The sequence below is a fragment of the Crocuta crocuta genome, unplaced genomic scaffold (assembly GCF_008692635.1).
Source record: "Crocuta crocuta isolate KB4526 unplaced genomic scaffold, BGI_CrCroc_1.0 scaffold230, whole genome shotgun sequence".
Lineage (NCBI taxonomy): Eukaryota > Metazoa > Chordata > Mammalia > Carnivora > Hyaenidae > Crocuta > Crocuta crocuta.
Window position 1 is genome coordinate 2,404,756 of NW_027527393.1, and position 15,882 is coordinate 2,420,637.

At 40.6% G+C, this 15,882-nt stretch overlaps 1 protein-coding gene across 1 annotated transcript in view; it reads left to right on the plus strand.

The window, feature by feature from the left end:
* TPD52L1 (TPD52 like 1) overlaps positions 1-15,882 on the plus strand; it is a 111,237-nt gene that overhangs the window by 64,656 nt on the left and 30,699 nt on the right. Inside the window, exon 2 of the mRNA XM_077752799.1 lies at positions 8,661-8,776. Within this exon, the coding sequence (XP_077608925.1) occupies positions 8,661-8,776 (116 nt within the window). The remainder of the gene's footprint in view (positions 1-8,660; positions 8,777-15,882) is intronic.

The window sequence follows — 15,882 nt, forward strand, 5'->3', positions numbered from 1 at the left end:
TGAAGGTTTTATAGCAGTGATCTCTGGAGAAGAGAGTACTATTTGTCTTTAATCATTGCTTGTCTGTATATGCAAATTTCCTACAAGCCAGTCCCTCCCTGTTCACTTCTTCACCTTCACTCAAAGGCTAGGGGAGGTGATCCCACCCCAGCAGAACCAGTTATAAAATCTATTGGCATGTCAGGCACTAGGGTCACACCTTGGTTTTGGGATGTGGGGGTGTAAAGTTCCCATTTTTCTTCTTAGCATGTGAGACCACTGCCAAAACTCCAGGACAGCAGGGAAAAAAATGTGATTCAATAATAGGCTATATACAGGTTTCTGGTAAATAAATGAAAAGCAGTTTCATAATGGAGGCGCATAAGAAATAATACTTAGGTTTTTGTGTTCGGTTTAGTAAATGTGCAGAAGAAAGGATTCTAATGAATAAACTTATTTTATTATGTCTTTAATTTCTACCCTCCTTGAATTAACATGTATTCGTTTTTGTGCACTTAAAGATAGCCATAAATCCAACAGTAAGATTAACTGAGTAGTTTTTCCCAGAGAGAATAAATGGAGATATTTTAAAGTTTTATGTTTAAAGAATGCCTGAAGTGATTTTACCAAACATAATGAAAATATAAGTAAGTAATAGACATTACAGCCTTAAATGTATTATGTAAACCAGGGTGGATTTTTATTTATTTTATTTCATTCTTTCTTTTTATTATTTATTTATTTATTTATTTATTTATTTTAAATGTTTTATTTAGTTCTGAGAGAGAGAGAGAGAGAGCGTGAGCAGGGGAGGGTCAGTAAGAGAGGGAGACACAGAATCCGAAACAGGCTCCAGGCTCTGAGCTGGCTGTCAGCACGGAGCTCGAACCCACAACTGCGAGATCATGACCTGAGCCAAAGTCAGACGCTCAACCAACTGAGCCACCCAGGTGCCTATCATTCTTTCTTTTGATTAAGTCCTGGAATAATTTTACATTCTTTTTGAAAATATGTGCTTTTCTTCCTTTGTTTGGTTACATAGCCATATTTGTTAATTCCTTAATATGGCTGCACACACAAATATATGCAAGGTTATTTTCCTATTTAAAAGAAATTCTGTAACTTTTATATATTTTCCAACAATGCAAGATATGTCACTGATCTGAAATCATGGTTTATAGTCATTTTTTTTTAATGTTTTTTTATTTGTTTCTAGGAGAGAGAGAGAGACAGCGTGAGCAGGGGAGGGTCAGAGAGAGAGGGAGTCACAGACTGAAACAGGCTCCAGGCTCTGAGCTGGCAGTCAGCACAGAGCCCGATGCGGGGCTCGAACCCACGAACCGCGAGATCATGACCTAAGCGAAAGTCGGACGCTTAACCGACTAAGCCACCCAGGTGCCCCGGTTTATAGTCATTTTTAACTCCTCGCTGTCGGTGCTGTTGTAATCACATACACAGAGCCGTGACCTAATGCACTGGAGTGCTCAACACAATGCATTAAAAGTCTGTTGATGCCAGTGGGTGATTTCATGTCGAGGTTGAAGGCGGCATTTTAATCCAAAGCTCATTTCTTGATTTGTACTTGCCAACATTTGTTTACTTTTCTTTGTATGATTGTAGGACAGGGAGAGGCATAGGCCCTGGACCAGACTAGCCCAACTTAGAAGCCAACAACTTACAACTGTGTCAGACCCTGAACCCAGGTTTCATAGCTGGGACCAGCCCACAGTGACCTCTCCATTGGATCTGGTTGGATATGTTGTGTCATTCAGCCCTACATTTAGGACTTACTGAGTCATCATGGCCAGTTGTAGGTGTAGAGAAAGCAGGCATATGGTAGCATTTGACAAGTACCTTAATACCTACCTGCTTCCCAAAAATGGACCCAGCCAATGGAGATACACAATTCCTGCATTATAGTCAGAACTGTGAATATGTGTTACCCTTATTAAAGTGTATATTTTATTGCATTTAAATAAAAGTAAAATGCTGTCTTTTATGCAAAATACTCATGAAGCAGGATCACAAACTGTATTCACACTATATCTTGTACATATGTATGCCTACTTACTTATTTATTTACTGACCTATACCCAATCTGGGTAGGAGCCCTTGGGCTTTGGGTAGTAGAGAAGAAAAATAGGTTTGTCTATTTCCAGTGGAATAATTTTTTAAGACCCCTTTAATAATATTCAGTTCCTCAGTTAAATTTCCCTCTAGCTCAGATTTCTCCTTTTTCAGCTCCCCTTTTCTTTTGCCCTGACTTAAGGAGGTATCTGGTATGCGGAAACAGGATGAGTCCATGCAATGGTTTGTTTTTCCTGCTGACCCTTCAGCTGGGACCATCATGTCCTCTTGTGCTGACATTTTCTGAAGATATTACTCATGAGCTTGTCTTCCTCCATCGGGTTTGAGCCCAGTAGCCCTTCCAAGCTGATTCAGCCTCACTTTGCTTTTCATTACTGGCAAGTTCTCTCCTCTTCCTCTATCCAGACCTCTACCCAGAGCCAGTAACCCCAGCCCCAGCTGCAGGAGCACCAACCCCTTATCAAGGTGACAGGTTTCTCTCTAGGTGCTCTGGGGGGTTCTGGACCCCATGCATGGTTAACTGACTGCAGAAGGTGAATTAAGGAACTAAACCCCAAGGGCTGGTGCCTGGCCTCCAAGCAGATTATGTCCCTTTACAAGGATGTGGCTGTGCTCCAGGTTGGTGTGGGATAGCCATAAAGATATTTTTCCTAGAGCCCATAAAAGAGATTAGAGCAGGCTTCCTGTACTAGTCAGAGACTAGGAAAGAAGCAGATGGATGGCATGCTTAAAGGGGTGCCTCATTCAAGGGAGTTAAGTGAAGGTACTATTCAAAGAAAGGAGAAGTTAAGGGAAACCAAGGGGGGTGGGGGTTGAAGCATCTCAGAACAACAGCAGTGGGAAGTGGAGATGCAAACAGAATCTCCATCTTTCTGGGCCAAAGCCCAAAGAGAAAGATTACACATACACATCTCGGCACATCTGTCTCCTCCCTTCTTCTTTTTTCCCACCATCTCCAGGAATGGAACGGGAGACGTGTGCCCTTGACAAATTCTAATGCACTCTGTACCTAAGGGAACTCCCTGGCCTGGGTGTCCTGGGCTTGGCTTCTGATGATATATGAAGAGGGAAATAAAATATGAAGAACATCCTCTCCTTAAGAAATTGCCCATTTTACCAAGCTTTTGTCTTTCTGGCGAATCCAATGTCAAATGCCAAGAATTTAAATATGAATCTTTTTCTTGTGTTTCGTTTGTTCCTCTGTACCACTTCAGACAGGTGGAAGCCTTAGAACAGCTAGGAAAATACTATATTCTTCTTGGAGAAGCAAAAGAGAATATAGCACATTAATATATTTTTTAAAACTACCACACGCAATTTCACCAATATGCAACTGTGGTTTGTATAGAAATTTAAAAATTTTTATAACATTTTCACATGTCTCCATTGATTTAACATCGTTTAATCTTAACAATGATCCCATAAGGTTATCAATTTTACAGATGAGAACACAGGTCAAGTCTGCTTTGTAGTTAGTGGCAAACCCACAGATGGTAGAACTCCCTATGGTCTGACTCCCTGGCAAAGGGGGAATATGCCAGACAAAGGGGCATAGTTTGCACATTTGGAGATGTTGTCTATGTTTATAACGTACTGCTGTCTGCTAAAAATTATGTTTCTTGGGGCGCCTGGGTGGCTTAGTCGGTTAAGCGTCCGACTTTCGCTTAGGTCATGATCTCGCGGTTCGTGGGTTCGAGCCCCGCATCGGGCTCTGTGCTGACTGCCAGCTCAGAGCCTGGAGCCTGTTTCAGTCTGTGATTCCCTCTCTCTCTGACCCTCCTCTGCTCACGCTCTCTCTCTCTCTCTCCTAGAAATAAATAAAAAATATTTAAAAAAAAAAATTATGTTTCTTGAGTGATTTTTTTTCCCACTGATAATTGCCTTTATTAAAACTATGTTTCTAATCACCTCTAAAACCTGCTTCCATAGTAACTAGGTCATTTTATACTCGTGCTGCCCTCTCACATTCTCATCTGTCACTTGGTATCCCTTACGATTTGCTTTTATTTTTCCTCCCCATTCTGACTCACTTCCACTGGTGAATCACTTCCTTATTCAACTCCTCTTTCACCTACTCCTAGATTCTGGAATTAACCTCTGACCTCATAATTTGAGGTGAGTTGAGCATATTTTACTGAATCCAGCTGGCCATATTTTCTTTTTGTTTGGGTTTGCATGGCTCCCTGGGCTGAACTGTGTGACTCAAGAACAGCCACTGGAAGAGGATGCAGCAGGGAAATAGGTGCAGAAGTAGGAAAAGAAGGTGGGCACCTGGCATTTAATTTCAAACAAGAGTGAAGAAGGTAACTGGCCTAATTAGACCTGAACCAACAAGGAACGTGGTTGTGAGTTTTCTTGAATGGCTGCGTTCTGGGGGTGAGACTTTGAAAGACCCATGATGTTGCCGCAGAATGGCACATGTGACACATCAGAGCTGAAGGCCAGCACACGGAATCTCACTTCATAAGGTCTATGTTCTTTTCCCCTGAAAAGAAGAAGCTACCTCCTGGAAACTAAATTCCCTCCTTCCCTAAATTCACTGGAAGTTTCCCAATTCACATATTGTCAATGACAATGGATTTGAATTGTCTTTTTTCTAGACCGTAAGAAGATACTAAAGATGTTTGATGTCTTGAGAAGTCTGAGTACCTGGCATGTGTCCTCTCACCCTGTCAAGAGAGGGGAAGAGAGAGAATTTGTGCCCTAGCTAAGTTTACGCAGTAGCTGTTTAGTTCCTGAGCACAGCTGAGGTAGGGAGACCAGAGTGTCTTAGAGATTCCTACAAGGGCTCTTCTTTAACCCTAACCTCCAGGGCAGGGGGCTGCTTACCTACTGGGCCCATTTATTAAATCTGTGCTTGGAATTGCTGCTAGTTCTTGATGTAGACAGTTCTACAACATTGAAAATACATCAACCACATCATAAATATTTACTAGTCAGGGGGCACCTGGATGGCGCAGTCAGTTGAGTGTCGATTTTGGCTCAAGTTGTGATCTCACAGTTAGTGAGTTCAAGCCGCACATCAGACTCACTGCTGTCAGCGCAGAGCTTCAGATCCTCTGTCCGCCTCTCTCTCTGCCCCTCCCCAACTCGCTAGCATGCGTACACACTCTCCTTCTCTAAAAAATAAATAAGCATTTAAAAAATATATTTACAAGCAGAATTAAAGGACCAGTTTTCTCCCCTTTCAATGACCAACTTAACACTGCTGTATTAAGAATCTACAGATATTCTCATAGGCTGCTGATGTTTGCATAAATCTGACACAGTTTCTGAGGGATAATTAGGCAGCAGTTTTCAAAATGTTCATGGCCTTTGCTTGGGTGGCTTAGCAGTTAAGCATCCAATTCTTGGTTCTACTCAGGTCGACATCATCTTGCGGCTTCATGAGTTTGAGCCCCACAAGGGTCTCTGTGCTGGCAGTGTAAAGCCTGCTTGGGGTTCTCTCTCTCCCTCTCTCTCTCTCTGCCCGTCTCCTGCGCACGCTCTCTCTCCCTCTGTCTCTGCCCCTCTCCCACTCGCACTTGTCTTTGTCTCTTTCAAAATGAATAAATAAACTTAAAAAAAAAAGTTCATGTCCTTTGACTCTGAATACAATGTACAGGAAATCATCAAGATTTTGCCTAATGATTTGACTAGGAGATGTTCACTGTAACTTCCCAGTAAACAGGATAAGTTATCAATCATACATGAGACAAACTACTATATAACTGTCAAAAATATATAAATGTGGCTGTGTGTCTTTAGACATAAAGGATTTTCATGAGTTCATTGAATAAAACAAGTTCACAACAGTAAATGCATATAAATATATACAAGAAAATGTATACTTATGCATGGAAGAAATACCTAGTAAGGATGGACCAAAATGATATTTATTTCTGGGTAGTGTGACGAACAGTAATTTCAATTAATAATGGATAATTTTATTTTTCTATCTTCTACAATGAACAGGTATTACTAATGAAAAAGCAAATGATTTAGCATTGAAACTGGCCTCTGGAGTAGGCAGATGGGACAAGAATCTGATGGGCTTGGATCAGCAGTATGCCACTTTCACTGATGTGTGTCGGTGTATCAGCAGTGAGACAAGGTGCTGATGGTACCCTGTTGATTCAGACAAAAGGATGTGGGTACAGGAGACTCAAGAGTGGGTCCAGCTTGAGAACTTTGCAGATTGGTTCATATTTTTATTCTCTTTATCTAAAATGTTCCAATATTGTAGGATAATTATTTTTCTTTTTTGACTGGAGGTCAAATTTATTTTCTTTTGAGTTTTTTATTTATTTTAGAGAGAGAGAGGCATAGAATGTGAGCAGAGGAAGGGCAGATAGAGAGGGAGACACAGATTCTGAAACAAGCTCTAGGCTCTGAGCTGTCAGCACAGGGCCTGAGACGGGGCTCGAACCCATGAATTGTGAGATCATGACCTGAGCCGAAGTCAGAGGCTCAACTGACTGAACCACTCATCTGCCCCGAGATCAAATTTATTTTTAATTGTTTTATCAAATAATGATATACATACAAAAGAATATTTACAAAATATATTTAAAGTGTAGAAAATCTTCATACACAGAAACTCAGAGTCCCAGAAATGGAACACTACCATTAACCCGATACAGATCCTCTATAAGTTCCTGCTGCCTTTCATACCTACCCTCTCTCAGAGAAAACCCTTGTCCTGAGTTAGTTTTATCATAGTCTTGCTTTTCTTTTCTGAGGAACATTTTATTTAGGTTTATATGTTTTTGGCCTTCATATGGGTGGGAGCATATTTTATTATTCCTTTGCAATTTGTGTTTTTCACTCAGTAGCTTGTTTCTGAGTTTCATCCATGTATGTGTAGCTGTAGCTCAGTCATTTTACTGTTGTCATGTGTGGTGGTGTAAATGCACCAGGATTTACTTGCGCATTCTCCTGTTTGTGGACTTTTGCATGACTCTCAGTTCTCGCTACCATAAAAGTTCTTATTAATGACCTCCGCCGCTCATATACGAGTGGCTCACGTATATACGTACATTGGTGTAGAATTGCTAGATGGTAGGGTGTGTGAACTTACTAGATCATGTTAAATTATTTTTCAAGTCATTTATCTCTCTTTATACTCTTGCCAGCAAAGTATGAGAGTTTCCATCCTCCACACAGTCATCAACATTCGATAATGTCAGACTTTGAACTTTGACTAAACCAGTGGGTGTGCATTGATTTCATTTGTATTTCCCTGAACTTCGATGAGGCCAAGCATGTTTTCTTGAGTTTTTTAACCATTTGTGATTTCTCCCTATAGTGAATCTGTTTTGGGTCTTTGGCCCATATTTTTATTGGGTTATTACCATTTTTAAAACTGGTTTGTAGGAACTCTATTTATTCTGGAAATGCATCTTGTGCTAGTTACACATGTAGGAGACATCTTCTTCCAACTAGTGGCTTGTCTTTCAATTCTCTATATAGTGCACTTGATGAAGAGACATTTGTAATTTTATTCATCCTTCTTTTTCATGATTTGCTCTTTTTTGTGTCTTAAGAACTCCCTTCCTACCTAGAGGTTCATAAATCCTATTGTCTTCTAAAATGTTTGTAATTTAATCTCTGTGAATGGTGTGAAGGTATCCAATTTTATTTCTTCTACGTGGATAACTATCTGTTCCAGGACAGTTTACTAAAAGGCCTTCCTTTCCGCACAGATGTAGAAATGTCCAAAATAAAGCTTCCGTGTCTGCAGGAGCCGATTTCCTGGATCCTCCAGAGAACATACAGATTTGCATGATCCAGATGCCAAGGGCCTCTACTGGGAAACGTCTTTATTTTTTGGATGATAAGGCATTTTTCTCACCTAACAAGTTAGAAGTTGTACTGTTCCGGGGATCATTCTGTGGCACAACAATGTCATCAAGAACCCAGGCACTTCCTTTTTCCCTCTGCCAGAATCAGTTTGTCTGCAATGTTTCCTCCCAGCTGCTGCTGCTCCTGGTTTTGTATCCACATATTTCCACATCCAGAGTGGGAAAAAATTAACAATACTCTCTCATCTCGAGCTTCATTTGGACCACCCATGTAACGTGCATCCAAGTAGCCAGCTCACACACGGTCCCACTCAGGGTTATGCATGTCAGGGAGGCACTTTTGGCTGTCCCTTTAGTGCTGAGTGTCAAGGCAGGCTGTTGCCTTGCGGATTTCTGTGCAAGGGTATTTATTTCCAGTTCACCTACCTCTTGGGGTGCAGCCCTGAGAGCATGTGGATTTATGTACAACTGTCACCTTAAACCCCTCTCGTTGGGTGGCCCTAGGAGCCACGGGGGACAGTGAAAGCCAAAGCTGGAATTCATCTGGGTGGCAAATGTGGAACTAATGAAAACTTCTTTTGTTTATACCTCTGGCTTCCCACTTTCGCTTAGTTTTTTGGCTTCTTTGTATTCTTTACTTTCTTGGCAGTTCATCACCCATTTAGAAAGCTTTTTTTTTTCCCCTGGAATTTTTAGTTGTTTTTCAGCAGGAGGGTCAGTGAAGGCATCTAGTTCTCCAGGCTGTGGAAACAGAAGTCGGCTAAATTTATTTTTTTAATTGCATTATGTTTTTATCAATCTTGCCTAAAGGGTTGTTGGAGACCGAACCATTGCAAGGGCGAGATGAAGATGCAGTAGCCAGTGCGGACTTCTCTAGCATGCTGTCTGAGGAGGAAAAAGAAGAGTTAAAGGCAGAATTAGTTCAGGTATGTTCAGTAATCTTATTATTGTTGTCTATCTCAGTATCTTAGGAGCTATTGTTAGTTTTGTCTAAGTCCCATATTATAATTATGTTGTCTTTCATTTAATAACATTAAAAAGTTTTTATTTTGAGAGAGAGAAGGTAGAGAGGGTGCACATGAGCAGGAGAGGGGCAGAGAGAGAGAGAGAAGAGAGAGAATCTCAAGCAGACTCCATGATGTCAGTGCAGAGCCCGACATGGGGCTCGACGTCACGAACCATGAGATCATGACCTGAGCCAAAATCAAGAGTCAGGCGCTCAATCGACTGAGCCACCCAGGCGCCCCTCATTTAATAGCATTTAGTTACTGATATATGATGAGGTGATTAATTTTTTCTAAGGTGTTTTTGTAATGCCAGTTGTCCATTACACTTTGGTTATAGTAGAAAAAGGAATGATTAAGCAGCAATGATGAGTAGTTGTGAATATGCACCTCTTATTCTTTTGCAGTTCACAATATTATGGGAACAGTAATCACTTACACACCTGACAGGTATGGGTGCAAGCTCCTTTTTAAGAGCAGCTCTTGCTTTAGATCAGCAACTTAGCTCAACAGATACTTTGAAGTGACTTGTTTTTGTAATGAAAAAGCCAGTCATAGAATCAACTGAATTTGCTGTGTACTCTTTAGCAGAAGAATAAAGCTCTGGGGGCAGAAAGGAAAGCTATGATGAATCCAAGTTTTCTTAGTTCGTGTGTAGTTGCTGTGGGCCTCTGGACTTAGAGGTGGGGAGGACGCCTGGCTCATTGGGGATACAAATTTTGTTCAAGCCATTTGTTTGCAGCACCCACTAACCCTTAAACACTTTGCTAAGGACCAGTTACATTGGAGGGGGAAAGCACTGGAAAAAGGGAGCTTCTCAGGTAAAATAAACAATAGGGCAAGAGGGAAGAGGCCCGTATTCCTCCCCATTTTGTGTCCCTGGATCATAGGACAAAAAGCTCCTAGTTCAGCTGGAAGCAAGACTGTGGGCTCTATTACAGGCTTGAGGACACAGCTTTGAGCTCCACCTTACCCTCACCCAGCTGGGTCCACTCCAGATCTTTCATGCTCTAATGTTCTGGTGGTGTTTGTTTATGACAGGTTATAATAATATTAAAAACTTTTTAGGTGCTTTCCCAAAGCACACTTGACAATAACTTCATTATAACATGAAAGAGCAGCTTGTTCTTGGGTACAGCAGAAATTATTTCAGTAAGCACAGTGCCTCAAGTCAAACAGCCTGTTTCTTTAGCTAGGTCTGTCTGTGGCCACTGATCCAGAACAACGCAGTTGACTTCAGATTGGCCACACATGCCAGCACACACAAGGCATGCTGTAATGGAAAATGTACTAGCTCCATATTTTCTTAAAGCCCAGAATTCTGGTTCATGACCTGTTGGTTCATGTCGATTGCAGTGTCCAAAAGTTATATTTTGCAAACTGGTATAAGGTAACTGATTCTAAACTAAAATAATTCCTTCACTGTTACAGTCCATGTCTAAGTTCAGACAAAACCTCTGTAGCAGACCAATTTTTATGAGAGTTCTGGGACTATCAGATTATACGTACATCTATATATCACTGTATTTTTGTGTGCGTTCTTTATTTTCTAAATTTTCAACAGTGAGCATGCATTATTTTTATAATCAAGAAAAAGTAAGTCTTGATTCTAAGTAGATGCCCCTGTAATACAACAAGCCAACAGTGTTTTCAGAAATTCCTGTGTCATTTGGCCACACTAATAAGCTTCTGGCACTTCTCATTCCTGAGACTCTTTGAGCCTGACTTCTGAAAATAACACCAGACTCCTTGTTACCATGCTCAAGTTACCAGGATTCATGTTTTCATCCTTTAGAAGGCTTCCTGGGTCTTATTTCTGGATTCTTCAGAAATGAAGAAGAACTTCATGTTGCCAGAGAGGCATCATGACTTCCAGAGGCACGTGGGTACAGCCCCAGGCCCAGTGACAAGCAAAGGAAATGTATCTTCACTGCTTTTTCTTTTCACATCTCCATTTCATTCCCCTCCACCTCAGACCACCTCTGCTTAATGCTCCTCCGTTCTTGTCTTCTTTCCCTGCCCTTCCGCAAATGTATCCTGGTGTGTATGTATGTGTGCACACACTTGGCTCCCACACATGTGCGTGCACATTCACTCATCCACCCACCCCAAGCCAAGTTCTTTCAGATCACGTTCAGATAGCTCATAGGCAAGGAGTTAATTATAACAAGGACACGCAGAGTGCAATCTCAGAAGCCCCACAACAGGCCCTCCGTTGACCTGAGACATCTTTTGGATGGCCCAGCTTCCCTACCTCAGACCTCCACAGACATTCTTCCTGGGCCCTGGTTGAAAGCAATCCTTCACTGTGCCTGAGGGAAGATCCTACTGGATCCATCCGCTACTTGGGTTAACAGGACACCTTGCAGATCAGCCTGTTAGATTCCCTTTGAGTAAGGCATCTGTAGCCATGACCCAAAGCAAGAGCTTTGTGTAAAAGGACTTATATCTGACTCGGTTGCTTAAAAGGGGTCTTGGGGATGCCAGGGATCCAGTATTCTTTTCAATGTGCTCCTCTCCTTAGTGTCCTCAGATTCTCTCAGTGTCATGTGACTATGCTGGATCCCTCCCCACTGCTTTATCTGGCCTGTTTTGTTGTTTGTATTCCCATGAGGATGCCCTTATACTTCAGGCAAACTCAACTCCGCTCATCCACACAGCCAGCATATGGTTGTGTGCTTACCAAGTGCAGACAACAGAAAGATCCGTCCTTATGTCAGGAGACATAAAAGAAGCCAATATTGTCCAAAAGGCTACATCTTAGATGAAGAAAGAGGAATCTGTTGTTAACACAATTTAGTCTTATTTTATTGTTGTCATCACGCAGTACGTATGTGTGTTTTTAAAAGTTTCTTCATTGCGAGGCCAGTGTCACTTCTGATCTGGTGCAGTGGTCTGTGTATAGAAGATATGCAATTAAAACCTGTAATTAACTTGAATGTTTTTAGGTTGAAGAAATACTTACACTTTTTAATATTAATTTATTTTTTAGTAACCTCAACACCCAACATGAGGCTTGAACCCATGACTCCAAAAGAGCAAGAGTTGCATGCTCTACCCGCTGAGCCAGACAGACGCCCCAAATTATTTACATTTTTTAAAATGTTTATTTATTTTTGAGAGCAAGATAGAGCATGCAAGAGTCGGGGTGAGCAGAGAGAGAGGATGGACAGAAGATCCGAAGCAACAGCAGTGGGCCTGACACAGGGCTTGAACTCTCTAACTATGAGACCATGACCTGAGCCTAAGTCATATGCTTAACCTCCTGAGCCACCCAGGTGCCCCGATATTTATATTTTTTTAATGTTTTTATTTATTTCTGAGAGAGACACACACACACACACAACATGAACAGGGGAGGGTCAGAAAGAGAGGGAGACACAGAATCTGAAGCAGGCTCCAGGCTCTGAGCTAGCTGTCAGCACAGAGCCCAACACAGGGCTCGAACCCACAAACCGTGAGATCATGACCTGAGCTTAAGTTGGACGCTTAACTGACTGAGCCACCCAGGTGCCCCAACATTTTTAAATACCATAAGTTGAAGATGCTTTTTTTACAAACCTCATCAACATATAAAGATTTGATATTTTGATTTGGCTATTTGTTCTCATTAGCTGCTCCTAACATCTTCTCTGAGGTCTTTACATATCTATTGTGTAGGGTTTTTTTTTTTTCCTTTCTCTCCCTTTTTGAATAAATGTGCTCAGTATTTCTGTGCTGCTTCCATCCTGCTCTACTTTCACCTCACTAAGCTGCGCGTTAGGCTTCGTATTTCATACTGTGACTTGGCTTTTGAAAGGGGTGGAGTGTTGGCATTAATACTGTAAATTTATGATCACAACGCCAGCAAGTACTGCCAATGTCCTCTAGATAAAAGGACTCAAGGCATCAATAGGAGTAGGAAAAACACCAGGCAACATTATCAAGTAGGCAAAGCCTACTTTCAAGGCAAAACCTGTTCAGGCTCCCTTCATCTCTTTGGGCTCTTCTCCCTTCCTTGGCTGTGTGGCTCCTCAAGTATACACAGTGCCCTCAAGCCATCTGGCTGGCAGACTCACAAAGAAGTGCCTTAGGCTCTTGGCCTTTCTCTCTTAGTTCCTTCCTTCAAGACCTTCATTCTTTCCACTTCATTCAGTCCACTACTGGACTGAGTAGTGAACAACTAAAGTATTCATCATCAGTAATGTCTTATTGTAATACTTTTCTGTATTAGTCAAAGTCCTTCAGGGAAACAGAGCCAATAGGATGTATACATGTATATGGAAAGAGATGTGTTACAAGGAATTGGCTGATGTGATTGTGGAGGCTGACAAGTCACAGGATCTACTGTCACCAAGCTAGAGACCGAAGGAAGCTGATGGTGTGGCTCCAGTCTCAAGGCTTGAGGCCTAACAAGAACTGATATTACAGTTTAAATCTGAAGGAGAAAACAAAAAACAAAACAAAACAAAACAAGAAACAAAGAACAGTGTACCAACTCAAATGCAGCCAGACAGAGAGAATATGTTAACTGAGGGAGGGTCAGCCTTTTTATTTAGGCCTTCAACTGATTTGATGAGGCCCACCCACCTTGAGAAGCCAATCCCCTCTAGTCAGTTCTTCAGTTCAGTTGTTAATCTTATACAGCAACACCCTCACAGGCACACGCAGCACAATGTATGACCAAGTGTCTGGGCGACCCATGGCCCAGTCAAGCTGACATATTGCACTGTCAGCTTGTGACAGTGCATATGACGACCATTGCACTGTCTCAAGTAGTATCTGGATTTTAATTTTAATTCTTTAGAACTGTTAGCCAAAGGCAGGATTGGCCAGGAGAGGAGGCTGGCCTTGAAGTAGTGTATGCAAGAGATCAGAAACTCTTATTCCTAAACATCATACTGATGATTTAATAGTTTATGAAAATATCTCTTTGTCTCAATATAAGTTAGGTATTTTATGTAATCTAGCAAATAAAATGGGTAAGTAAATTTTTAGTCTTCTAACATAAATTTCATATTGAAGTAATTCATTAGCCAAACCAGAATAATTTATATTTTATGTATATTTTATCAAGGTATAAAATTAAGTATTTTAATATAAAATTAACTGTTTTAAAGTGAACAGTTCAGTGCATTTAATATACTTTTAATGTTTTATAACTACCACCTCTATCTAGGTCCAAAACATTTTTTAGCACCCTAAAAAAGAAACTCCATGCTCATTACACAGTTGTTTCCCATTTCCCTCTCTGCATTCTATATCTGTGGATTTACTATTCTGTATATTTCATATAATAGATGACCTCTGGGTCTGGCTTCTTTTACTCAGCCTAATGTGTTTGAGGTTCATCCATGTTGTAGAGTGTCTCAATACTTCATTCCTTTTTTATAGCTAAATAATATTCCATTTTTTGTGTATACTGCAATCTGTTCATCTATTCATCCTTTGATGGCTATCTCAGCTGTTTTCATACCTAGCTATTGTGAATGGTGCTATTATGAACATGTATATACATGTATTTGTTTATATTCTTTGGGGAATATACCTGGGAGTGGAATTGTTGGGTCATATGGTAATTCTGTGTTTAACTTTTTAAGATACTACTAGACTATTTTCCACACTGGCTGAGCCATTTTACCTTCCCACCAGCAATGTACAAAGGTTCCAATTTTGCTACATCCTCACCAACACTTGTTATGTGCCTGTTAATTCTCATATAAAGAGGGGCGCCTGGGTGGCTCAGTCGGTTAAGCATCCAACTTCAGCTCAGGTCATGATCTCACAGTTCGTGGGTTTGAGCCCCATGTTGGGCTCTGTGCTGACCGCTAGCCTGTTTCAGATTCTGTGTCTCCCTGTCTCTCTGACCCTCCGCTGCTCATGCTGTCTCCTCTCAGAAAAAAATAAAACATTAAAAAAATTTTAAATTAAAAAAAAATTTTCTTATTTAAAGAATCAAGGTTAAATATCTAATCTTAAGCATAAATATTTGTCCTACAAGGAGATCTTCTAGGGAGTGGAGAAATCAAAGTACCAGACTATTAGTTTCTAATAAAAATGATTAATTTAAAATTAAAATTAATTAAGTAGATAATGATTTACTTGCACTTCACCTCATTCCAAAAGGAATTTGATGTGGCTTACAGAGATACTAACAACTTAGGGCTTCCATACTACCTGCATCAGAGTATCTGGGCGTGCTTATTAAATAATGCATGTAGCTGTAGCCTGGTTCTACCAAATTGAAGAGATCAGGATCGTAGGGCATTAAAAGGGGCATACATCTGGAATCTGCATTTTAAAATACCCTATGAGTGACTTTTATGTAAACTGAAATTGAGAATCATTGGTATAACTAGACCAAAAAAATCTCAGTCAAAGGAAGGGTGGAATCTCACCCTGAGCATCATTTAAAATATTTGTGATTAAAGGCTTTGCCGTGGGGCAGGGCTCTCTGCTCTGTGGAAAGAGATGTGGTTCTCATTTTCATTCTTGCAAGCTAATACAGTTTAAGATTATGTAGTTTTTTCAATTTCTGGATTTGCTTATAGAGTTTTTGGCATACATTTAATCACTGATAAATATTCTGAAAGCTTCAAGAAGTGTGAATCTTAGCATTTTATTGAAATGAGAATTTTATTAAAGAACCTGAGAAAAGACCTGACTGAGTAACCAAGTTCACGTCTCCATCATTAGAAGTCTATGCCTTAACAAAAGCCTTTTAATGTGTATTTACATGTTTAAGATATTAGGCATGGGACTTCATTGTTCTTTCTTTAGGTTGGTGCTTGGTAAATTGGTCACTTCAGCATTTCTCCCTATCACTGTTTTGGGATCAAGGGTTTCATTTGAAAACTATGAATTCCTTATTCCCTCTCCCAAATAACTAAGGAGTCTCCTACTGCCCTTCCCCCCAATTTTGAATAAATTTCTAGGGTCCCATAGATATGAGGTTTCTCTACATGTGTCATTTCATTCTTCCAGTCAGAAATTGCACCATTATTTTTATAACATAGTAGAAGCTATGGTAATACCCAATGCATCAAAAA